The 26,844-nt window shown below is 46.0% G+C and overlaps 1 protein-coding gene across 8 annotated transcripts in view; it reads right to left on the bottom strand.

Annotated features, from left to right (window-relative positions):
• Nucleotides 1-25,243, bottom strand: part of RASGEF1C (RasGEF domain family member 1C) — a 105,502-nt gene extending 80,259 nt beyond the window's left edge. For 2 of the 8 annotated variants that reach the window (XM_036848888.1, XM_036848894.1), the window contains exons 1-2: nt 13,702-13,740; nt 13,270-13,371 (exon numbers count right to left, since the gene is read on the bottom strand). In XM_036848888.1, the coding sequence (XP_036704783.1) occupies nt 13,270-13,371; nt 13,702-13,729 (130 nt within the window). In that variant the 5' untranslated portion in view covers nt 13,730-13,740. Of the gene's footprint in view, nt 1-5,955; nt 6,051-13,269; nt 13,372-13,701; nt 13,741-15,622; nt 15,695-25,225 lie in introns of those variants that run through there. The other 6 variants (XM_036848892.1, XM_036848891.1, XM_036848895.1 and 3 more) reach the window with 5 other exon arrangements.
• Nucleotides 25,244-26,844: the final 1,601 nt, after the last annotated feature.

Below are 26,844 nucleotides of genomic sequence, written 5' to 3'. Positions count from 1 at the left end.
ATCCCTTGCAGTTGCAGGACTGAGGCCCTCAGCTCTAAGAGGCCACCCACCTTCTGTACAACATGGCAGTTTGCACCTTCATGGCCAAAAGGAGAGGCTTTAAACCTGTCTGACTTCCAGAAGAACCCAATTAGGTCAGGCCCACCCAGAATAATCTCCTTTTTCATTAACTCAAAGTCAACTAGCCAGTGACCTTAATTACATCTGCAAAATCCCTTCTGGCATATAATGTAACCTAATAGCCTAAAATCTCATATTCACAAGTCCCTCTCACAGTCGAGGGGAGGGGATTATCCAGCACATGTACCCCAAGGAGTGGGAATCCTGGGGGCCATCTTAGAATGCTGTCTACCACATAAACAAGTTGTGGCACATCCAACCAAAAGAAATCCTGCTCAGCAATGAAAGGGAAGAAACTGTTGATACACACAACAACATGGATATACTTTAAAATAATTTTGCTGAGTGAAAGTAGGTAGATGGATATTTTGATTGTGGTGATGGATTCATGAGTGTTTACATGTTTACATGTGTCATGAGGGTCTACTGTATGTCAGTTATACACATGTTTAAAAAAGAAGTTTATAAAATGTGATATTTGATAGTTGTTAGAAAACATTTAAGTATGTTTTTCAACTTTTCAACTAATTTTTATGAAATTGAAATACAGATTAGTTATTTACAATGACACAATATTCAAACTGAGATGTGCTATGAGCACAAATGCACATCTGATTTTAAAGACCATATGAAAAAGGAACCTAAAATATATAATTGCTAACTTTTATATTGATTACATGTTGGAATGATAATACTTTGGATATGTTTGGTTAAATAAAGTATGTTACTAATCTTAATTTCACCTTTTTTAATGTGGCTACAAGAAAATTTCAAATTACCCATAGGGCTCCATGATATTTCTACTGGACAGTGCTGCTCTAGATCAAACTGCTTGGTTAGGGAAGTATGGGGGATAGACAAACAAGTTCACTGACATCAGAAGGAGACCAAATTCAGAACATGGGACACTCTACAGGACAAATGTCCCCTTTTCTCTAAGAAATCAATGGAATGAAGACCAAAAAATCCCCCAAAAAACCAAAAGGTGGGGGGGGAGGACTATTTATAGAATAAAAGAGACTTAAGAGTTATAAAAATCAAGTCCAATGTGTGAAACTTGCTAGGATCCTGATTTGAACAAACCAACTATAAAAAAATATTTCTGAATTAATTGGGGCATCTGATTATAGACTGGCTATTAGACAATAATCAGAAATTATTATTAATTTCATTAGGTGTGTCAATGGCATGATGCTAATAAATAAAATCCCTATCAGTTCCTTGATGCATATCATAGTTATGACAGGGGAAATGATAGGGTGTCTTGGATTTGCTTTAAACACCTAACAGGACAGAAGTACAAATAAAGGAAGATGGGCTGTGAGCTAATAGTGTGGGAGCCAGGAGATGAATGCATGCGGTTCATGTTTATCCTATTCTTTACATGTTTAAGTTTTTGAGAATTTCCATAAGAAAAAAAAATTTTTACTACAAAGCTACAGTAATCAAAACAGTATGGTACTGGCACAAAAACAGAAATATAGGTCAATGGAACAGAATAGAAAGTCCAGAGATAAACCCACACACCTATGGTCACCTAATCTATGACAAAGGAGGCAAGAATATACAATGGAGAAAAGACAGTCTCTTCAATAAGTGGTGCTGGGAAGACTAGACAGCTACCTGTAAAAGAATGAAATTAGAACACTCCCTAACACCATACACAATAATAAACTCCAAATGGATTAAACATCTAAATATAAGGCTGGATACTATAAAACTCTTAGAATAAAACATAGGCAGAACACTCTTTGACATAAATCGCAGCAAGATCTTTTTGGAGCCACCTCCTAGAGTAATGGAAATAAAAACAAAAATAAATAAATGGGACCTAGTTAAACTTAAAAGCTTTTGCACAGCAAAGGAAACCATAAACAAAACGAAAAAGCAACCCACAGAATGCGATAAAATATTTTCAAATGAAGCAACCGACAAGGGATTAATCTCCAAAATATACAACAGCTCATGCAGCTCTATGTCAAAAAAACAAACAACCCCATCAAAAAATGGGCAGAAGATCTAAATAGACATTTCTCCAAAGAAGACATACAGATGGCCAAAAAAGCGCATGAAAAGATGCTCAACATCACTAATTATTAGAGAAATGCAAATTAAAACTACAGTGAGGTCACCTCACACTGGTCAGAATGACCATCATCAAAAAAATGTGCAAACAACAAATGCTGGAGAGGGTGTGGAGAAAAGGAACCCTCCTACACTGTTGGTGGAAATGTAAATTGGTGCAGCCACTATGGAGAATAGTATGGAGGTTCCTTAAAAAACTAAAAATAGAGCTACCATATGACCCAGCAATCCAAATCCTGGGCAAATATCCAGAGAAAAGCATAATTTGAAAAGATACATGAACTCCAATGTTCATTGCAGCACTATACAATAGCCAGGACATGGAAGCAACCTAAATGTCCATCGACAGAGCAATGGATAAAGAAGATGTGGTATATATATACAATGGAATATTACTCAGCTGTAAAAAAGAATGAAATAATGCCATTTGCAGCAACATGGATGGACCTAGAGATTATCATACTGACTGAAGTAGGTCAGACAGAGAAAGACAAATATCATATGATATCGCTTATATGTGGAATCTAAAAAAAGGGTACAAATGAACTTATTTACAAAACAAAAATAGAGTTACAGATGTAGAAAACAGACTTATGGTTACTAGGGGGTAAGGGGGGGGAGGGATAAATTCGGAGACTGGAACTGACATATACTCACTACTATGTATAAAATAGATAACTAATAATGACCTACTGTATAGCACAGGGAACTCTACTCAATACTCTAATGGCCTACATGGGAAAAGAGTGGACGCATGTATATGTATAACTGATTCATTTTGCTGAACACCTGAAAGTAACACAACATTGTAAATCAACTATACTCCAATAAAAATTAAAAAAAAAAAGGAAAGTCTGTGACTTTCCTCCTGAAAGTTGCAGGGGGCCTGGGTGCCATGTGACCTTGGGCTGCCCTCCCTGTCTGAGCCAGGGGTGAAAATGGTCATAGGAAGGAATGAGGGCATTCCTCATTAAGGTGAGTGGCCACTGATCATATTTGTTATATGCAATGTGCATCTGTTAATGACTCTGCTCATGAAATTGGTTATGTATGGTGCAATAACCTAACTTGTTCCTTCTTCTTACACGCTATTTGCAAATTATAAGTACATTTTCCCTGGCAAACATTTCAGAATTGCAACATGCAGACACTTAAAGTCCTTTTCTTCATCCAAAGTGCTAAAAGAATTTGGCTGCATTTATGCAGAAACATCTGTTCTCAAAGCATAGGCCACTGGGGGCCTGCAATTGACATCAGGGGAGCAGCTGTCACACACACTGTCGTCTCAGCCTCCTTAACCCTTTCGACAATCCCCCTTGCACACGTTCACACAAACCACCAAGTGTGCAATGTTTTATTCTTAAGGGGTTTGTCAGAGCAGCCGGTTGTCAGAACTCCTGAGCTGGGGAGCCTTCCCACATGACTGATGGATACTGCCATTAAATGTGAAGGAACTGGAGAGTTCAACCATCCTCATGGAAATATGTCACAAGCGGATCGCCCCTCCCGACCAGGGCTCCGGATCATGGATAACCTTCTCTGAGGATCAGAGCCAGGCACATACCCAAATCCGCCTGCCCAGGTGGTGTCTAGGTGTGTGAGTGTGCAGGGTGACCTGCTCTGCCCCTCGGAGCCTGGGGTCCTCCCTCTTGGCTCCTCTGCCTTGCTCTCTAGTGTTTTGGGCCTGCTGAGGATTGGCAGGGAAACTGGGCAGTGGCTGGTTCAGAAGGCCCAGAGAGCCCTCCTGAGCTGTGCTTCCAGCCTTGTGCAGGATGGCAGTGACAGAGTGGGCCAGTGCCTATCCTCAAGCTGCTCACAGCCAAGATATAGAGAGCAGGCACTGAGCTGCCAGGGTCTCTCGTGCCAGGGGCCTGGACCCTGGCTCCTTCTTCCTTGCTTACCTGACCACCACATTTTGCCTAACTGCTGTTTGACCTTCCAGAGCAGCTGAGGTATAGCCTCCTCCCGGAAGCCTCTCTTGAGTTGACCCTGACTATGGCCCTCTCTCACCCACGCATGAGGTAGGGGACACTGCCGCCCTGCGCCAGGGCCTGCTGCAGAGCAGTACCCCGGTGATCTGGTGGTTTGATTAACTTAGTGGTCTCCAAAGTAGGAAGTGTGTCCCCAGAGTAAAGACCAACATGAGGAACTTGGGAAGAAAATGTGAGAACTCCTTTCAACATTTTAGCATTCACTTAAAGTGATTTTGTTATGAAATGTTTGTTACATAAAAAAATTATCTGTAACATATAAGTTATGAAGCATGATAACAAATTAGATGCCTGGAGGCTCTCCACCCAGTCGGGAGGTGGAATGTTGTCAACCCCTCCTGTGCTATCCTCCCAACCCACCCTACTTTCATCATTCCCACTATCTGGAATTTTTTTTTAACAACTCATACAACTTAACAGCAAAAAACAATGTTTTTTTTTAAACAAACAATTTGATTTAAAAATGGGCAGAATATCTGAATAGATATTCTTCTAAAGAAGACATACAGATGGTCAATAGTTACATGAAAAGATGTTCAACATCGCTAATCGTCAGGGAAATGCAAATCAAATTCACAATGAGATATCACCTCACAATTGTTAGGGTGGCTATTATAAAAAAGACAAGAAATAACAAGTGTTGGTGAGGAGGTGGAGAAAAGGGAACCCTTGTGCACTATTGGTGGGAATGTAAATTGGTGCAGCCACTTTAAAAAACAGCATGGACGTTCCTAAAAAAATTAAAAATAGAACTACCATATGATCCAGAAATTCCACTTCTGGGTATTCACCCGAAGGAAACAAAAACACTGACTTAAAAAGATATCTGCCCCCTCCTGTTCATTGCAGAATTATTCACAATAGCCAAGACATGGAAACAACCTAAGCGTCCATCAATGGATTAATGGATAAAGAAAATGTGGTATATTTATATATATACAATGGAATATTATGCAGACATAAAAAAGAATAAAATCCTACCATTTGTGACAACACGGATGGACCTTGAGGGCATTATGTTAAGTGAAATAAGTCAGACAGAGAAAGACAAATACTGTATGATCTCACTTATATGTGGAATCTAAAACAAAACAAAACAGAACAAAAAGTTGAGCTCATAGATACAGAGAACAGATTGGTGGTTGCCAAGGTGGGGGTGGGGGTGAGTGAAATGGGTGAAGGGGGTCAAAGGGACAAACTTCCAGTTATAAAATAAATAAGTCCTGGGCATGTAATGTACATGCCGACTATAGTTAACAATACTGTACTGTATATTTGCAAGTTGCTAAGAGTATATATCTTACAAGAAAAAAATTTATCCCAGAAATACGTATCCCTAAACAATATACTATACCGTTTAATTGCTTTTAAGTTTTATAAAAAAATGGTGTGTGGACTTCCCTGGTGGTGCAGTGGTTAAGAATCTGCCTGCCAATGCAGGGGGACATGGGTTCGAGCCCTGGTCCGGGAAGATCCCACATGCCACGGAGCAACTAAGCCTGTGCGCCACAACTACTGAGCCTGCGCTCTAGAGTCACGAGCCACAACTACTGAAGCCAGTGCGCCTAGAGCCCGTGCTCCGCAACAAGAGAAGCCACCACATTGAGAAGCCCATGCACCGCAACAAACAGTAGCCCCCGCTTGCTGCAACTAGAGAAAGCCCGTGCGCAGCAATGAAGACCCAACGCAGCCAAAAAAAATAACAAAAAAAAATGGCGTCATTCTGTACAGTACTAGTGACTTGATTTTTTGCACTTACCATGATGGATGAAGATTACCTCCATACAATGTTTCTAAGAGTCTGCTCTCTGACTGTTCATATATGAGTGTTCCATAATTTATTTTTCCATTTTCCTGCCAATGGAACATAGGTTGCTTCCAGTTACTGCTGCTTAGAGCAGGGGTCTGGGAGTACATGCACACACAATTCTCTCGGGGACACATCAGCAATGGGACTGCTCCTTTGCAGGATATGCTGCAAGTATATATATTCAACCTCACTGGATAATTCTCAGCTGTTTTGCAAACTGGCGAACCAATTTACACTCCCACACATAGATCAGAAGGGTTTCTATTGATCCACATTGTCTCCAGCATTTATTACCACACATATTAAATCTGCTTATTGAATGAGTGTGCAATAGTGTTTCTTTCTTAAATATTTGATAGAATTCACTAGGAAAGCCACGTGACATTTTATTTCTGGGAAAGTTTTTAATTATAAATTCAATTTCTTTAACAGAAATAGAATTGTTCAGATTTTCTACTTCTTCTTGTGTCAATTATGGTTTTATCTTTCAAGCATTTGTTCCTTTTATCAAATGTATTGGTATAAAGTACTTCATAAAAATCCCTTGTTATCCTTTTAATGTCTGTAGAATATTGATAAATTGTATTTTCGCCTACTTAGTCTTGGAATTTATCAATTTTATTAACCTTTTCAAAAGGTTTTTTTCTCTCCTGTTAGTTTTCTATTTTACTTATTTCCATTCTCATGAGAATGTTTATAAACAACCTGACACACCCTGCCTGATAGATAGTAAGCACTCAGAGAGGCACTCCTGGCTGAGCCCAGCTCAGGCATGAAACGGGGCAGCTGCTTAGCATGTGGGTGGTCAAATGGATGGACAGACAGGTGGCTGAGCAGAGAGTAGAGACCTCATAAAGACAGAAAAGAGGGCAGGCCACACTGCTTAAGAATAGCCCAGGCTGTAAACATCTCAGACCATAAACAGCATAGACCAAGTGCCAAGGCCCACACTGGCTGGATTACCCTGCAAAGTCCACTTACATCCCTGAGCCTCTGTTTCCTCAGAGGAAAGGAAAGTAGACGGAAGTTGCTGTGAGGTCACAGGTACACAGCTGCTGGCACTGTGCAGGTGCTTCAACCATCAAAGAGAGAAGTGGCCATTTGATTACTATTATTTAGCCAGACTCATGTACTTTTGAATGTTGCCTGGATTTAAAAACAAAAAATGAACAATTTACTGACCAAATTAACCAAGTACATAATGACTCTGCAGGGGCAATATTTAGCTGATTCCAAGGGGCTGCATTCCTTGCAGTCCTTGGCGAGATCCCTTGCATATAAGGCAGGAATTCACCAATTAGGATGATCCCTGGTGCCAGGACTGAAAGGCCTTTAACTGACAACACTGGAGCCTGTGTTAGCTTTACTCAAAAGTAATAAAACGAAGGTGACCACCACCCACCCCCCAAGTTCATGGACCTTTCACAGGTTAGTCCATAAGACTCTTCCTGGCTAAGTTTATGTGGTTTGGCAGTTTGGGGTATCCCTAGTGGCGGTGCCTGGGGTAGTAAGACCCTAAGGAAATCACGGAGATGACATGACACACACGAGAGGGCTCCTTTCTACAGGCCCCGGCCCCAGGGAGCTCTGCAGGGCAAAGGAGGGTCAGGCGACCTTTCGTCATCATTACCAAAAGTGAGGGATGCATGCTGGGTCACCAGGAAGGGAAGGGAATAAGCACAGAGTGGATTCCTCTTTTGCACCAGGCACCAGCATTATGGGCCCCATTTGGTGTTTGAAATCCAAAGTGATCCTGGGAGTGTAAGAGCAGTCACCCAGTGAGGAAGCAGCGGGTTCAAACCCCAGTCTCTGTGACCTGGGTGCCTTGTGCTATCTCTGGTTCCCTGGAGAATCTTTGGGGGCCCTGCATGAAAGGGGTATGGTGGGCACCTTTGCAGAAAAAGAGAACCCCCTGAGGTAGAGCCAGGCCCACAGGGCCAGGCCCAAAGGCCAAGGGTGTATTGACAGTGACAGGAAGGAGACTGGGAATGATGCCTGAAGGGTGGGAAGGGAAATGGAGGCCAGAGCCTAACATTTCCACAGGATGCCTGGTGAAAGCCTTCAGCCCCAGGTTCCTTAGCCTCTCTCCCCAAAACCCTTCCCCTCACGCTCCTGGCAGATGCCCTGGCCTCCAGGAGGGCACAGGACACACAGGCTGAAGGTGACACACATCACAGTTGGTAATTTTAAAGCAGTTTCAACCCAAAACAGTTAACCTGAATCAAATTTTGAGAAGGGAGTCCAATAAATCCAGGTCATGGGAGAAAATTCATGTAGATCCTTCAAAACAACACAGGAAAGATCAACCAAAAAATATGGAGAAACCACTGTGGATTAAACAGACTCTAACAGACACGACAAAAAAGGGCAATGCCTGATCACTGACTGGATCCTGGATGTAAAAATAAAACCCATAAAACATCACTGGGGCAACTGTTGAAAGCTGAATATGGACTGTTTATGAGAAACGTGTTAATGTTAAGTTTCTTGAGTGTGATACCTGAATGGAGGTTTTGTAGGAGAACATCCTTGTTCTAAGGGGATGCTGATGTATTTAGGCAGAGGGCATGATTCCAGTAAGTAACTCTTCAATGGTTCAGCAAAAGTAATGAGCACTGAGATAAAGCACGTGCTGCGAGATATTAACAAGTGATGGATTTAGGTGAAGAGTACATCATTCTTTATGAAGCTTTCCAAGTAAAAAGTCTGGGGAAATCTCTGGGTCCCCATAGATAACAGCAGTCAGCTAAATCCAAACCTCTCCATAAAGATGAACCAAAAGAGCAAATAAAACCACCCACACCCAGGCCTGGAACATGATCAGGAGACAGGCTGCTTGCTGCCCACCTGAAATTGGTATGAAAGAGACCCAACTTGCAGAGCCTGCTCCAGAGCCCGCTGGTATTGAGGGCCAGGCAGAGACCACGTGGGAAAGAGGAGCAGGGAGCTTGGTCCAAGACCTTAGAAAAAATAACACCAGAAGGAGAAAGTCCCACCTGCGTGGGGAAATTCTGAGAGCAGGTCTGAGACCCGGGGGGGATCAAGGCACTGAATACTGGGGAATTGAAAGGGGACAAAGTGTGTGGGACCAGAGGCAGCTGTCTTGGAAATGTCCTGCTTCTAGGAGACATGGCTCTGAAGTAGAGGCCCTTGGAGGCTTGGTGGTAGTAGATAGGAAGAAATAGCATGGAAATTCAAGGACCTACAGAAGCAAAAGTAAACACAGAAGACACATAACCATCCCAAAGCCTTAAAGACACCAAGTAAGGATACTGCACTTCTCTAAACCAACAGAAGAGGGAATTCTTGAACTAAGAAACATGATGTTATCCATATGCCCAACTCCCGCCTACATTCATTTTATTATTACCAGTCCCAGCTAACCTAAAGACATTTCTAAGTTAACAGAAGGTAACAGACAATACCCATACAAACCAATTTAAGGTTGACAACCATTTAAGAATGACAAGCATTCTCCCCACAAATCAGTTCACAGGGGGACAATTTAACACTGCCCCAACTTGAACTGCCTTAAGAAAACATTCAGATATGAAAAAAAAATCTGAAGTATAAATTTGATACGGACCAAAAAATAGGTAAGCGTGAAACTAGAGTTTCCCAAACTCAGGAAAGAAAATGAAAGCCAAAATCAACTCAGAAATGAACACTAAATTAGAAGCTCTCTTAGGGAGAATAGATTTGACTGAAAATTTTTTAAATGCTCATTGAGGAAATGAATGAAAACAACCACAAAACAGCAGTGAAGAGAACCATAAAGAAGTGATATATATGGAAGACAGGCAAAAAAAAAAAAAAAAAAAAAAAAAGATCTAGCATACAGACATTATTGGAAGAAAAAAATTTTAACATTTAAAATTATTATCCAAGAAAACTTTCTGGAAATGAAAGAAGACTTGAACCTGCATAGTCAAAGTCCCCACCCATCCTTGAGAAAACATCTCAAATGCTCAACTCCAAGACCTTTCCTAGTAAAGTGATTAGACGTTAAAGGTAAAGAAAAAAATAATCCTTTGGAGCTCTAAGAAAAACGATCAAGTCACTCACAAACGGAAGGAAAGCATGTTTATTTCAGACTTCTTGTCAACAACATGTAAGAAATACCATCCAGAGCAGCATTTTAACAAACTCAAGGAAAGAAAGTGTAGGTGAGGATCCTATAACCAGCCAAGCTATCCTTCAAGTATCAGGGTTATAGAAAACATATTCAACATGAAAGAAATCAGGGACTATTGTACTCATGAGCCCTTCCTGAAAAACCCATTGGAAGCTAAGCTTTATCAAACCAAGAGATGACTGGGGAAACTTTAGCAAAAAGAAAGATTAGCAAACAGAATCCAACACCATTGTGGTGGACAGACTCTAGGGTGACCATGATCCCTATATCTCCTGGTATTCATGCCTTGGGTGCGGATGGAACCTTTGACTTTCCTCTAGCCAACAGAATATCGCAAAAGTGATGGGATATCACCTCCTGATTCCCCTGCATAGGTCTCTGTCTAGCAGATTTACTCTAGAGACTCTCTTTGCTGGCCTGATAAAGAGGCCATGCTGGGGAAGCCCATGTGGCAAGAACCACAGGTGGTCCCCAGGAACTGTGGGTGGCCTCCAGAAGCTGAAAGCAGACTCCAACCACCAGCAAACACTTAAGCTGTCAGTCCTGCAACCACAAAGAACTGAAGTCTGCTAACAACCATACGAGTGGAAAAGCGAATCCATTCCTAGTTAAGCCTCTGGATGAAAACCCAGTCCTGGCCAACACCAGCAGGAACCCAGCTAAGCCACGCCTGGACTTCAAATCTACAGAAACTATGAGATAATATGTGTGTGTTGTTTTACGCCACTACATTTACGGTAATTCATTACACAGCCATAGAGCAATAGATAGCTAATCCAACCATATCAAAATATATCATGCCCTAGTGGTTTCTATTCCATGAATGCAAAGATGGCTTATTCATATTAATAAATTTTGTGTCTTATTGTTTGTCTCACTCTCATCCCAGACCTGATATTAGGAAATCCATTAATATCATTCACCTTATTAATTATGCTAAGGAGAAATATCATAATTGTCTCCACAGATGTCTTCAACAAAAATCAATATCCACTCCTTACTTTAAGAAACCACCCAATAAGATAGAAATTAATGGATACTCCATATATATATATGTACATATATATATATATATTCTTACCCTAAAGTCAGCATCTTTCTTAATGGAAGAAGCATTAGAGGTCTTTTTACTAAGGTCAGGAGCAAGGTAAGGGTGCCTATTATATCCAATATTTAATACTGAATTAGAGGTATTTAGCTAATTTAATTAGATAAGAGAAAGCAATTAGATGCATAAAAATCAGTAAAGAAGTAAAAGTATTTCAATTTTCAGATGACAGAATATCTGAACTATCTAACAGAGTCTAACAACAAAATAAATTTAATGAGGTAGATAGATATAAAATAACACACACGTAGACCATAACAAGTTACAAGATATAATGGAAAAAAAACTTTTATAAACAAACAAGGTAAAATACTCATGAATAAACCTGACAAAGAACGTGAAGAAAACTTCAAAATGCTCCTGAAAGAGGTCTTGATCAAGTAAAAGGTTAAGTAGTCTTGAACACAAAGGAAGACATTCCTTGTTTTTGGATAAGATGACTCAACTTCATAAAAACATCAATTATTCTGAAGTTATACATAAATTTAACAGGATCCTAACAAGAGCTACCAGCAACATGTTGGAATAGCTAGGAAATCCCTGAAATTAAAAGCAGTGGAAGGAGGATTAGCCCTACCAGATATCAAAACACAATAATGGGTATTGAGTTCAATCTCTTTCCCCTGTTGCAATAGTTGTAGATACAGTCTTCCTTGCTGTTCACACACACACACACACACACACACACACAATGTAATTCCTACGTGTAAGATCAGCATATGAAGGGACAGAGGTGTGAGACAGACTAGAAAGCCCAGAAATAGGTCCAACTGCATTTGGATGTTTAGTATGATACAGGTGTATTTCAGATCACTTGCAGAAAAGATGGCCTTTTAAATAAATCGTGTTAGGATAGAGGGATAGACATTTGGAAGAAGATTAAATTGGATCTGTAAACTAAGTACAAAACCAAACGAGTATTGGAAAACATAGGTGAATTCCATTACAACTGAGTGTGAGAAAAGCCTTTCTAATTAGGATTCAAAATTTAGATGCAATAAATGAAGGATGATTAAATCAACTATCTAAAAATAGAAAGCTTTTAATGGCAAAACCCACCATAAACAAGTTAAAAAAAACCTGGGAGAAATAGTTGCAATATAACAAAGATAAAGCACTAAATAAATATCTCTAATATGTATTTTGAACAAATTTTTAAATCCAATTTAAAGAATCCCCCCAAATGCAAAAGGAAATGGACAAAATATATGGACAGGCAATTCGCAGAAAAAAGATAATCAAATGACTCGTAAACAAATGAAAAGCTGTCTAATTTCACTCATAATAATAGGAATGTAAATTAAAATGCACTGAAATACTATTTCCTGGCTCTTAGATCCACGAGGGTGTGGGGGAAATAGACACTGTGATACCTTGCTGGTAGGAGTGCAAAATTTGGGAAGAGGGGAATCGAGAATAGTTAACAAAATAAATATTTATTTACTCTTCCTTCTTGGAATTAATAATATGCTTCCACAAACACAAGCAATCTATAGGCAAGGTTATCCATTACTCCACTATTTTTAATAGCAAAGGCCTGAAAAAAACCAAATGCCCATCCATAAGACAGTTGAATAAGTAGGGAACAGCCTCAGAATGGAGTACTATGTGGCTCTACAAAAGAATGCGGGAAGTCTCTGTGAACTGGTAAAAAGACATTTTTAACTGAAAAAAGCAAGGCACAAAAAAGATGTACATGCTAACTTTTGTAATAACGCATGAGCGGCTTATTTTGCAAAAGAGACCCAGGAAGAATAAACCAGAAATGATTTCAAATGATTACCCATGGTATGGGAACAAGAAGGAAGAGACAGGGATGGGATTGAGACTTCTAAGTACAGCTTTTCTTTTTTTTCTTTTTCTTTTTTGTAGTTTTGACCTTTGGACCACGTAAAACAAATGTTTTACATATTCAAAAAATAAAAGTATATCATAAAGACTAAAGGGAAAAAAACCACCAAACTGTGTGCAAACACAAACAGATGAAACTAATGGTATATCAAATTGAGAACATACTCACATAGTGATGACTTTACAGCCAAAGAAATCCTGAACTTGACCTGGTAGGTTTTGATTGGTAGTGGTTTGGATGTAGTGATTCTGAAACTATTCTGGGTGTATTCTAGGATTAAGCAAATTATTACATATATTTATATTCTGTGGGAAGCAGGTTCTTACTGTGGGAGAAAGGAGATGGAAACATTAACTTTTAGTTTTAAAAAAAGAGCTCTTGGCTCAGTCCACTGAGAAGGCCTAGAGCCAATGACGCCAAGGTAGCAATGAGCACATCTAATGCCCAGATACTGGTTTCTAGCCCCACTCCCAACCCCCACTGAAAGACACCAAGGCTTCTTGAGAAATGGCTGACTCTAGGTCTGGGTCAAAGTACAAGTGAGAGTTGGAATAATATTCAAAGACTTATGGGAACATGTCAGAGGATGCAGAGACCAACCTGAACACCCAGCCCAAACAGCCAGCATCTCTTCTCTACACATTCGGGGCAGGCAGGCACTCCTTCCCCTGCCGGGCACAGGGAGATCTGAGATCGGCACCCGGAAGGATGCAGGAAGTGGGGCAGTGCTTGAGACCAAACCAGGTTCTCTTGTCCACCACACCTAACAACTCCCCCACCTGCCGAAGACCCTGCCCTTCTCATGCCCCTGGCCTTGCCAGGATGGCAGACTCCACATCCAGCAGCCAGTTGGCTCATCCTTGAAAATCCCTGGCTCATCCTTGAAAACCCCTGCTCCCTCTCCTGCCCCCTGCAGTCCTCTCCACCCACCTCAGGGACGTCCTTTCAATACTCACAACTCTAAACCCTCCAGGGTCTGCCCACTGCGCCCAGAGGAAAATTCAAACTCCACAGCTCACATAACTGGCTCTGTTCCAGCTCCTCCCACCCACCACCTGTGCCTGCTTCAGGGGCCTTGCACCCTCAGATCTTTTTGTGGGAGTTCACATCACAGCCAGTGGTCACTGCTCAGAGACACACTCCCTGACCAGGATAAGGCTCCCCTCCCCCCTCCCCTAGTCTCTACCCTAATTACCCGGTTTTATTTTCTTCCTACCACTTATCTTCTGCCATGACCTTGGTTTTTCCTTTGATTACTTGTTCAGCTTCCTTCTCCCACACCTGCTTGTAAGCACTCACTGGGGCCAGGAGCAGATACCATACAGTAGGAGCTCAATGGATGCTCTAGGCGAGTGAGCCAACAACTCCAGCCACTCCCCTGACTCAGTGGCTGGAGTATGGCTTTTGGAACCAGTCCTACCACCGTTGAAACCCTAGCTTTGCCACTTCATGGTCCTGAGACCTTGAATAAGTCGTGTCACCTCTCTTAAGCCTCGGTTACTTCAACTCTAAGATGGGGACACAGCACCTGCCCTGCAGGCAAATCTTCCCAGGACACTTCTCTGACTCCTGAGGCTCAGCAGAACACCTGCCTCAGGGGCCCAGGAGGCAGGGGCGGGGGAGCAGGGGTGAGCCCCTCCACCACCCCAAGCTGGCTTGTCTGTCTTTTCAACATCGCTCCCCACGCTGAGCCTGGGGGAGGGTCGGGAGCCTCCCCTTGCCTCTTCCCCTCCCGGCCTCCCTTTCCCCACCTAAACACAGAGAGGAGTGGACTACGGGTTCCCTGGCCCTGCCTGCCGTCACTGAGTGAGGGACACACCCAGAACCCGGAGCTGACCCCACTGTCCCTGCAGGCTCTCTGGCGGCAGCATTGATCCTTTCCTCAATCCGATCCCAGCTTCACAGACACCACCACCCTCTTCTCCCACAGACAAGGCCCTTTCCCTTCTTCGCAACCACTCGGCAGGTCAGCCTTACTGTTCCCATTTCGCAGCTTGGGAAACTGAGGTCTAGTGTTGGGAAGGCCTTGGGTCCAGGCTGGCTTTTCCTGCCACCCGAACAACTGAGGAAGCTTGCTCCTCGCGCCGAATCAAGTGGCGGGGCGCGCGCGGCACAGCCGGTCTCTCGCAACGGCGGCTGGGGGTGTGCCCTCCGCCGGTCCCCTCCCGGTCGCCACCCCTGCCCACGCACCCGCGCCCCTTGGGGCACACTTCCGCGCGCCTCGCAGCCCCGCCCACCTCCCACCACCCCCGCCGCGAGGGCTGCACACTCTCGCGCGCTGCGGTTTTCCGGCCGGTCAGCAGGCCGGCTACGCGCACTGTCACCCGCGTGCGCACCTGTGCCCCGGGTCAGCCCTGCGCGTCCCCGGGCAGCGGCCCGGACACCCGCCGTCCCGCCAGGCTCGCAGCCCCGCACCTCCGCGTCGCGACCTACCAGGCACTCGCGCCCCGCCGCCGCCGCAGCCCCTCCCAGCGCCCCTGCCCGCAGCGCCCGTGTCCCGCCCGGCCGTGCCCCAACTCACCGGCTCCCGGTGCGCCCAACCCCGGAGACCGACCCATGGGCAGCGCCCGCCGCGCCCGCTGCCAGCCGCGCGCGCGGCTCCTGGACGCAGCCCGCCGTGCGCTGGCGGCCGGCCCTGTAGCAGCGCGGCGCGGCGCCCCCTCGCGGCAGCATGGGGAAGCGCAGGGCGGGCAGGGCGAGGGGAGGGGCTGCGGGAGCCCCTGCCGGGCGGTCCCATTCCCGCTCCCTCCTGAGGCTTCCCACACCCGAGGTGTCCCTGCTCACCAGGCCTTTCCTCTGCTGCAGGCCTCAGGGTCAAGGCCACACGTGCAGCCTTGCATTCAGAACCCTCAGCTGTGACTCGCCTCCCACCCCCATGGAGGGGGACCCACTACAAGCATCAGATGCCAACCCCCTCCGCCCCAGCATGGCTTCTGCTGGACTCTGCACCTGAACTGACCCCCACCGACTCCCTCACCTGGAAAACCCCTGGCACCCTAAAATCTGGTTCACCTGTTTTCCTCAAGGCTAGGCTCTGGCCGCTCCTCTGGACTCTCCTCCTGAGATGGCTACTGAACTGTGGTTTGTCTGTGCCCCTGTGCCTGGTGGGCACAGGGTGGGCATCAAAGGGTGGGGAAGAGTGCTCATCAACCCCCAAGCGGCTTCTGTAGGGGAGATGGTCCCGGGAACTGGCCCACTGGGAGGGTGGGTCACCACTGTGAAGACACTGAGCTACACTAAGAGGATAACTAAGAGGATAACCGGTGTGCTATTTCACTTTTAGAATGGAGGAGGGGGCCTGAACAAGATCCGGTGACCTTTCTCAGCTGGCTCCACCTGGACATTAAAAGTGTCCTGGTTTGTCCCAGTGTAGAGGTCAGGATATCTGTCTTCTGCTTTAGTCAGGACCTGCCTGAGGAGATGTGGCAGGTTACCCAACCCAACTAGCTTTAGCAAAAATAATTTATTGGCTCATGAAGCATTAAAAGTCCAGGTATTTGCTTTCAGGAATAGTTAGATGCAGACGCTTAAACATTATGAATAGGAATCCACCTCTCCCATCTCCCAGACCTTCTATGGCAGAATGGCCCCTAGCAGCCCTGGGTTGACACCCTCAGAAAGAGCACACGTGCCTGATATTCCTAAGAGAGTCCAGAGCTGCCGCAGAGGCTCTGAGGAGGCCAGCTCTGGCTATTTCCAAAGACCTGAAGAATGAGGGTTACAGGCCTGGGTGTTGCCTCCCTGGAGCTGAGGGTGAAGTAGCCCTTGTGCTAAGCCTGAGGATGGAGTAGGGCTCTGCTCTAGCATGCCCCAAGGGCTGTTTCCAGAAGACTGGACAAATGAAAACAACAGAGTCCAGCCGGTATCTTGCACAGTTGGCAAAACTGAGGCCTGGAGACAGCAGGCATCTGCCTGGGGCTCATAGATGTATTAGGGCAGGTGGGTTGGTTGGGCTGGGCAGGGAGGCAGCAGGGCCTTGTGACAGGGCTAGGGCCAGAGGCTGGTCCCAGTGAGGGTCATGCCTGAAACCAGTGCCAACGACCAGGCTGTGGTGAAGGGGAAGAAGAAACAGAGGCAGGTTGGGGGAGGTTCCCAGCACGCAGATTCGCCTCGGGGCTTAGGCGCTAAGGCCAGTCCTGAGGCCAGTGGGTCTTCTCTGATTCTCACCCCACGGCCCAAACCCTCAGGTCAGGCCTCAGAGACATGCTGGGGTTCTAGGGAGAGAGGCCTGCATGAGAGGACTCAGGAGAGCTGGCCCACTCACCCGTGACACGCTGAGGCCCGAGCAGCACTTCAGGGCCCCCTCGCAGACTGTAGCTCAGCGGAGGAGGGCCAGTCTCTCCCTATCCCACCCCACCCCTCTCTGTGAACAAAGGCTTGGGGACCCCTGAGGCACTGTTGTCACGCTGGGTGCAGGGTTGGGGCTGCTTGGAGTCGGGGCAGTGCTTGGTGGAGGAACTGAAACCTGTGGACTTGCTTGTGGCCACAGCACATGTCCCAGCTGCCTGAGCGAGGCAGGGCTATGCCTGTGACAGTGAAGAAGGCCGTGTCTCCTGAGGTCTCCTGCATCCTGTCTCACTGCCCCGGAGGTCAGGTATGTGTTGAGAGTACAGCATGTGCTGCAGTCACCACCTCCCAGCAGCTCCTTCAGCCGAGCCTCGAGGCCAGCAGGGAGTTCTGCTCTGAGCTGTCCCCAGCTTGGGGGACACTGGCTGCAGGTGCCGTGGCTAGACCCTGGGAGAGGTCTGGCCCCATGCAGGCACCACATTTTCCCAGGCCCCTCCCCTGCCTACCTGCATCCATCAAGTCCCTTTGGCCTGCGCTGCCCCAGCCTAACTTCCCACTCCAGAATATGCCCAGGGACTAGTCCCTGGAGTGTCTGGTGTTGGAACAGAGGGTGAGCAATCCCGAGAGCTATCATCTCAGTCTACTCTGCCCCAGCCCCACCCTGGGACACACCTCTGATGGATATTTCCTGAGGGCCTATGTGTGCTCTGCGCCATGCCGGATGCTAGGATACCGCAGCGAGCTGGACACGGGGTTCTTGCCACCTCAGAGCCCACAGTTTAGAGAGAAGAGACTGAAAACTAACCATACAAACAAAAGAATAATAAAAATGATCATTTCAGAGAATCCTAAGTGCCATGAAGTCACCAACACAGGGTGAGGTCTTTGAGTGTGTCCGGGGCTACTTTAGATGGAAGGGCTCAGGAAAGGCCCCTCTGGACACATGGGGTTTGGGCTGAGACCCAAAGGAGGAGTCAGCCCTACAAGGTCTGTGGGAACATTGTCCTTGGCAGAGAGGATAGCAGGAGCAAAGACCCTGTGGCCAGCTTGCACTCCTCTTTTGTGAGAAAGACAGGAGGCAGTTGTGCCTGGAGAGGAGGAGAGGGTGCGGGAGAGTACAGAAGCCCAGGTGGAAGGGGCCAGGTCCAGGTCAGGGCCTCCTGGGGGTAAGGAGCTGGGACTCTGTTCTTTGCGTGTGGCCCAGGGGCGGGCTCCACCTCATCTCTGTCAGCAGCCCCTCCAGCAGGAGGTGTACTGGTCGTGACACCCATGAGACCTTTCCCAGCACCCCCAGTCGCTGCCTTGGTTGCCCATGGTCCAGATGGCACCTCCCACCCACATATGGCTCTGGGACCACCTGAATTTGTCCCACCAGCCCAACACTGGGATGGCGGGGCTGGGGTCCTTGTCCACTGAGGAGGCCACCGCTGGAGCTGCTGCACTGAAGTGCACATGAGGGAGGGAGGCAGGCAGGGGACATCTGAGAAGCACAGACCCTGGGCAGGGGCAGGGGGCTGGGGGACTGGGTGATGGGAAGATGAGGAGAAAGTATGAGAAATGAGAGGCAGCGGGGGTCTGGCCAGGGTGGATGGGGGATTTGCTGAGACTGTGGGGCCAGGGAGCTATTAGGGGACATCTGGAGGCAGCTGGACCTGTGGGTGCAGTCTGATGTAGGCCCTCATAGGTGAAGGAAGGAGATCCTGTGGTCCCAGCTGCTGTAGATACTCAGACAGTGGCCAGAGCCTGTGAGGGCCCCTGCAGCATGTCTGCCCCAACTCTTGGCCCAGCTGGAGCAGGTGACTCAGGAACGAGCCTGACACCAAGCGGGCTGCCAAGCACTGGCACCAATAATCAGAGAACAGTGAGGACAATTTTGGCCTCTGGCCAGTGCATTTTATTAGTGAAACCCACAACTCATCTATTCTTGGGTCTGGTGAAAACTCATCCTCTCTCGCTGCCCCAGAGGTCAGATCTGTGTTGAGGGTACAGCATGTGCTGCAGTCATCACCTCCTAGCAGCTCCTTGAGCCGAGCTGGCTCTGGTGAAAACTCTGCAAACTTACTATGAGGGCAAATCTCCAGGAGAAAGTCATCACATGGCCAGCCACTGGTGGGGGGTAACCGTTATGGACTGAACGTGTCCCACTCAAATTCATATGTTGATTGTGAATCTCTATATTGTACACCTGCAACTTATATAATATTGTACATCAACTATACTTCAATTAAAAAATCTACTATGGGGGCTTCCCTGGTGGCGCAGTGGTTGAGAATCTGCCTGCTAATGCAGGGGACACGAGTTCGAGCCCTGGTCTGGGAAGATCCCACACGCCGCGGAGCGGCTGGGCCCGTGAGCCACAATTACTGAGCCTGCGTGTCTGGAGCCTGTGCTCCGCAACAAGAGAGGCCGCGATAGTGAGAGGCCCGCGCACAGCGATGAAGAGTGGCTCCCACTTGCCACAACTAGAGAAAGCCCTCGCACAGAAACGAAGACCCAACATAGCCATAAATTAAAAATAAATAAAGAAATAAATAAAAATTAAAAAAAAAATCTACTATGTATAATATAAATGAACTGCAAGGATATATTGTACAGCACAGGGAATATAACCAATACTTTATAATAACTTTAAATGAAGTATAATCTATAAAAATTTGGAATCACTATGTTGTACACCTGAAACTAATATAATATTGTAAATCAACTATACCTCAATTCAAACACAATTCATATGTTGAAATCCTAAGCCCCAAGGTGACGGTATTTGGAGGTGGGGCCTTTGGGAGGTGAACAGGTCATGAAGGAGGAGCCCTCATGAATGGGATTATCACCCTTATAAAAGGGACGCCACAGAGCTCCCTTGCTCCCTCTGCCAGGTGAAAACACAGTGAGAAAGTGGCCATCTGCAACCTGAAAGAGGGCTCTCACCAGAACCTGACCATGCTGGTACCCTGATCTCAGACTTCCAGCCTGCAGAACTGTCAGAGAGAAATTTCTGTTATTTATAAGCCCCCTGTCTGTGGTACTTTGTACAGCAGCCTGAGTGGACTAAGACAGTCACATTTAATGACTGTGTATAGACCAGGGCCCTGACCATCCACTGAGTCTGGGCAGGGATCAGGGAGGAGAGAGAGAGTGAGTGTGCTTGTAATATGTGAGTGTGTGTGGCACGTGTGGTGCATGTGTGTGGGAGGTGAGTGTGGGTCTGGTCCCCCATCACAAAGCTCCAGGCTTGGCTGGCTGAGGACAAAGGCTGGCATTACAGATTGGGGGGTCCCTGGAAGCGGAGCCTGAGATGAGGTGCAGGTGGTTCATGTAGGAGAGGATCCCAGGGAGCTGGGGAAAAGAGGGAAGGTGAGATAGGGAAGGGTGGACAGCCCATAAAGGGTGCACTGTTCAGATGTTTACTGTCATGGCTGATAAAGGCCTAGACCCTTTAAGGAACTGTACAGGAAGTGTCTCAGCATTCTCCTGCTGGGCAGAGAAATTTATCCATGTCCCCTATACTTCCAGGTTGCTCCTGCATGAAGGCTGAGTGTACATCCACATCTCAAGCAAAATTCCTGAGGCAGAAAAGCATGAGCTGAAGGCTGGCCACCCCAACACGTGCACAGTGCCATCCACCCACCTGTGCTGAATGCAAGCAGGTGAGATTGAGTCTCAGAGTGCAAAAATTGCCTGCCACAGGCCCCCCGTGGGACACTCAGATTCCCTCAGGTCACCCCCCTTTCCCACCCCTCCCAGAGTCCCCTTGCCTGCAGGCAGCACTTCTGCCAGCTAGGCGGCATAGCTGGGGGTGGCCACCCCTGCCGACTCCTTTCACTGCCTACTGGTTCAGTGGCACGAGGAGCCCAAAGTGGCCCAAAGGAGAGACTGCGGTTCAGAGGAGGCATTATTGGGTGCTGGGGGCAGTGTCCAGCAGAGCCTAAATCTGCAGGCCTGGAAAACACCTCCTGAGGGTCCTCAGCTCCCAAGCTTAGGGGAGAGTATGTGACATGATGGGCCCACCAGGTTCTTCTCAGGGGACTGATGGCATAAACCTCCCCTTCCATCCTAAGTGCCCTTGGCACCTGCCACAACTTAAGATCTCACTTATCCAAGCTGTCAAATGTCACTGTGCTTAGGAATCACCTGGAGCACTTGAGGAGAGGCAGTGCCCCAAGACCCCCATCAAGACTCAGGTTTGGGGGTCTAGGTGGCCCCACAGTCTGTGCTTGTAACAAGAGCCCCAGGTGATGCTGATGCAGGCAGAAGATGGGTCAAACTTCAAGAAATGCTGATTAAAAAGGGTACACGGTGATCCCTTCCATTTGTGGTGGGCAGAATAATGGCCCCCACAGATGCCCAAGTCCTAATCCCCAGAACCAGTGAATATGTGACCTTACACGGTGAAAGGAACTTTGCAGGTGTGACTTAATTAGGACTTTGAGATGGGGACGTTACCTTGGATTATCAGGGTGAGCCCCATATAATTAATGGGTGCTTAAAGGCAGAAGAGGGAGACAGAAGAAGAGTCAGAGAAAGATGTGAGTATGGAAGCAGGGTCAGAGAGATGCTACTCTGCTGGTTTTGAAGATGGAGCAAGGGGCCAAGAGCCGAGGAATGTGGGTGGCCTCTAGAGGCTGGAAAGGGCAAGGAAACGAATTCTCCCCTAGAACCTGTAGGAGGAACTGGCCTTGCCGACACCTGCTTTAAGCTCAGTGAGACCCACGTGAGACTTCTGACCTACAGAACCGTAAGAAAATACACTTGCATTGTTTTGAGCCACTGTTTGTGGTAATTTGCAATAGTGGTAACGGGAAACTTGGACACCATTCCGCAAGAGAGGCATGGAGAAGGCAGGCAACTTATGCAGGTGGCACAACAGGGCGGTGGCCCAAACCCTGCATGCTTCCCATTAACTGCCCTGGGGGCGGGGTGGGAGGCAGGCAGGTCAGGATCAAGCTGCTGCCCGCCGATGGGCCCACAACTGGGCAGAGTGGATGTGTTATGGGCCTTCCCTGGGAGCTCATTTACAACACAGATGCCCAAGACCTTGGACTCAGAGCGTCTGTGTGGGGCCCAGGAATCTGCATCACGGCATCAAAATGGTTTACCGACCTTCAATTGTTTAGAATTTACCAGCAGAAAAAGCACAGAAGGTGGTTTTAGGACATCCAAATATTCCAGATGTGACACTGGCAACCTTGATCATGTAAAAGTGTGCGTGAGCAATGTGGCAGTGGAGCCCAGGTTTAACACCCATGTGGTCAAGTGGGACCCACGGGGGCTGCCACAGAGGCAGTGACGTGTGGTTACAGCTGCATCGTAGCAGGCTCATTCCAGTGTGGGGTAAAGGCCGGGCTGTGGCTGGACAAGGGTGGAAGGCCATCACAGTCACTGCTGAGCTATCTGTTGGAGATGGAGCCAAAAGGATTGGAGCCTCCTTTGCCCAGGCAACTTCTTGTCCTTAGTTGTCAACTCAGCTGGATTAAGTATTTGTGTCTTATTAATGGGACACGGGAGCCTCTCAGCAGGCGTTTGTTGAAAATGAAGGAGTTGCATGAGGGGAAGAGGGGACAGGAGGGGTCCTGGAAGTGCAGACCCCTGGGAAGCATCCTGGTCCAGCTGAGGAGTCCCGACATAGTCCTGTAGAAGGATGCATTTTGATTTTGTGCAGAGGCGGCAGTGTGTCCATGGGGAGTGGGGCTTTCTGCCGCCAGCTAGGCTGCTGGGCTGTTTCTAGACCAGTGGGTTTGGGAAGAGCCTCGGCCAGGCTGTCTGCCTATGCTCAGCAGGGCTCAGCCTCGTTCCACAGGCCCACAGCACACACAAGCCCCAAGTCCTCTCACTGCCACCGCCACATCGCCTTAGTCTTTCCTGGTCTGATGGGTCCGAGGTGGCCCCTCACAGCTGTCACACCCTGCACTTCTCTGCTAGCTCACCCTCACGCGTTTGACATTTGCTGCCTCCTGCTCTTCCCAGAATAAGCCCTGCCACTCCCCAAAGGAAGCTCTTTTCTATTTAGTTTTCTGAGAGCCTAAAACCAAAACAAAAATATGTTATTTATTGAAACAGTTTCAATAAACACCCTTGCATTCGCGAATAAAGAATAAACAATACAATCTTGGATTCAGTTAGCATCTATGAAAAGGGTATAATCTTGATCTGTCTTTATTCAGTTTTGGAATCAAGATTAATCCAGCCTCCTAAACTGAGTTGGGTGGCTTTGAAAATCTTGGATAAGTTAGTTTGTTTCTTGAAAATTAGTGAAAAGTGATCTGTAAGATTAATTTTTCCTGGAGAGTATTTGGGGGTGGGAGGGTACCCTTTGATTACCATTTCACTTTCTCTGACAGCCACTGATCCATTCAAGTTTTCTGGAGGCCATCCAGAGCACACCTGCTCCTCTGGCCTCAGACCCCATTTTTGCATGCTCTCTGGCTGTGGGAGCTTATGTTTTCTTCCTGCCTCCATTTCCCCGACTTTAAGATGGAGATGATATTGACCTCATGGAACTGTTCAGAAGATTAAATAAGTTCGTATGTATGATGTGCATAGTACCATCATTCCTTGAGACAATTTCAGTGCTTTATATTTCTATAGAAATTTGTCTACTTCTTGTAGATTATCACATTTATTAGAATACTGTATATTTTCTTTTATGTCTATAATAACTTCCCTTTTCCACTTTGTCTGTCACTTGTATATTATTTCTTGATCGTATTTCCAGAGGTTTATCTAGCTTATTAATCTTTCAGTTTTGCTGATTTTTTTCTCTCATTTTTATTTTCCAGTTTCTTGTCCCTGTCCTTATCTTTATTATTACTCCTTTTCTGTCTTTAGGCTTGCTCTGTTGCTCTTTTGTCAATCTCCTGACTTGAACATTGAACTCATTAAAAAAAAACTGTCCTGTTTTTCATAAATGTATTTAAGCCTTAGCTGGGTCAAATATGGCATGCAGTGTTTTACTGAGGTCATGCACTTTTAGGAATTTCATAATTTTTCTTATGATTTCCTCTTTCACCTAGATTGCTTTTAGAGTACTGTTTAGTTCCCAGATGTGTGAGATCTTTTCAAATTTATTTTGAAATTTATTGCAGTATCACAGAAAAAGTTGTGTATTTTTAACTTTGGAATTATTGAGGCATCCTCTGTGGCCTGGTATATAGTCAATTTCCTTTAAATTCTATGTGTGATCAAAAGGAATTTGCCTATTGGGTATAATATTCTCTATGAGTCAAAGTTTAATAACTGTGGCATTCCAGTCTTCTAGATCTCTGCTAATTTTTCACTTGCTTGACCTGTCAATTTCTGAGAGGAGTGAATTCAAATTTCCACTACATTTTAAAATTTATTTCTCCCCATGGTACTGTCAGTCATTACACACACACACACACACACACACACACTCTTTAGTAGGTTTCTCTGAAGCCATGTGGATACATTTACCCACACGAATGCTGCCTATTATAAACACTACTAACACATCCACATTTAATAAAGTGTTTATTTATGTATATGTCTATGTATACTTGTGTCTTTGTCTGTAAAGTACATGCATATACCTCATTATACACGAATTTACAGACACTAAAAAAGTCCGGGGAACTTCCCTGGTGGTGCAGTGGTTAAGAATCCGCTTGCCAATGCAGGGCACACAGGTTTGAGCCCTGGTCCGGGAAGATCCCACATGCTGCGAAGCCACTAAGCCCATGCGCCACAACTACGGAGCCTGTGTTCTAGAGCCACGAGCCACAACTACTGAGCCCGCGCGCCTACAGCCCGTGCTCTGCAACAAGAGAAGCCACCGCAGTGAGAAGCCTGTGCACCACAATGAAGAGTAGCCCCTACTCACCGCAACTAGGGAAAGGCCACGCACAGCAACGAAGACTCAATGCAGCCATAAATAAATAAATAAATAAATAAATAAATAATTTGTTTAAAAAAAATCTGGTTGCATGTAAAAACAATCAGTGGGGGGAAATTAGTGACTATATGCCAGCATAAATGTGTGTATACAGGAACACATGCATCTATATAAGCAAATGTGCATGCATGCATGTATAGCTGTGTGTATGCAGAGAAGGCTCAAGCACATGTGGTAAGATGTTAACCTTTGGGGAATTGGGGTGAGGAAAGGTATACAAGAATCCTTTGGACTATTTTTGCAACTTTTCTGTCAGCCTGAAATTATTTCAAAATTAAAAGTTAAAAACTTAATGAAGTCAGTAGAAAGGACTGGAAGGAATCAGCTTTAAGGAGCTTCCCTGGCCACAGTTACAGCAATTTAAGTCTCCAAAAGAATGACTGGAAATACCCAAAGAAAGAGAAAGTCAGAAATATAAACCTTCTTGTGATACCATTTGAGGTAGGGATTGAACCCACACCCTACTCTGAGCACTGGTTGCTGAAGGGAAGGAACAACACGTGGAGCCTGCCTTTCAGCCAGAGCGGATCCGGGAAGCTCTCCTTGAGAGCAGAGTGACAGCGAATGATGTCAGTGGGATGGCTGAACTAAGCCCTTGTGAAATTCCTGCTCATGGCAAGGATTATCACCTGGGGTTAACTGCACGAGATATGTGGTGGATGGGACCCCTGCCAAAGTAAGCCCACGTGGATGACTTTCTAGTCATGAGAAAAACACGACTGTGTGACAGAGGACTGGACTGGCATCATCCAAACCCAGAGGTCAATTTTAGCATCGGTGACAGTGGGTCAAAAAGATATGAAATGTCTTCTGGTGTGAGTTCATATGAAGAACACACTATCACTTAAATGTATTATAACCAAAAGGTGTGGGTGAATCTATCAAACCTTTGGATATGCATTCCAGATCCAAGAAATACTGGAGATGGAGAGCATGGTCAATGCAACCCCGTGGAAGCAGCCACACAGAGCTAGAGGGTGCACATCCTGCAGGCCAACCTGCCTGACAATCCTGGTGTCATGGAGGATTAAAAGATTCTTAAGAACAGGACAACCAGAAACCAGACACCAGGAATGCAAGAGCTTCAACTAGATCCTGGCAGGACACACTAGTAAAAGGACTTTGGGGACACTAGGGAAATCCCAAGGCCCTGGGTATTAAACCAGATGAAAACTTACCGACATGGACAGCTAGAGACCATTAACTGAAAAATGTAGGTTATAAAAAGCATGTACAGTGTGACCTCATTTGGGCAAAAAGCAAAACAAAAAATCATCTAGATATGTATGTGTCCATAGAAAACTATCTGAAAGATATACAATAAAGTATCAAGTGGTCATCTCTGGATGGGGGAATATGTTGTGTTTAGTTTCTCATTCTTGATTGTGTTTTCACACATATCTTTTTTTTATTTAAAAAAGGGAGCAGATGGGACAAGAGGAGGTGGAGAGACTGAGTATAGACTGCTCTTCATTTCTGTTGTGAAGGGGAGCAACTCAAGGGTTAAGCAGCTTTTTTCTTTTTAACACAGGTGACATAAAGGTAGG

The sequence above is a fragment of the Balaenoptera musculus genome, chromosome 3 (assembly GCF_009873245.2).
Source record: "Balaenoptera musculus isolate JJ_BM4_2016_0621 chromosome 3, mBalMus1.pri.v3, whole genome shotgun sequence".
Classification (NCBI taxonomy): domain Eukaryota; kingdom Metazoa; phylum Chordata; class Mammalia; order Artiodactyla; family Balaenopteridae; genus Balaenoptera; species Balaenoptera musculus.
This window is presented reverse-complemented; position numbering and strand designations above follow the sequence as displayed.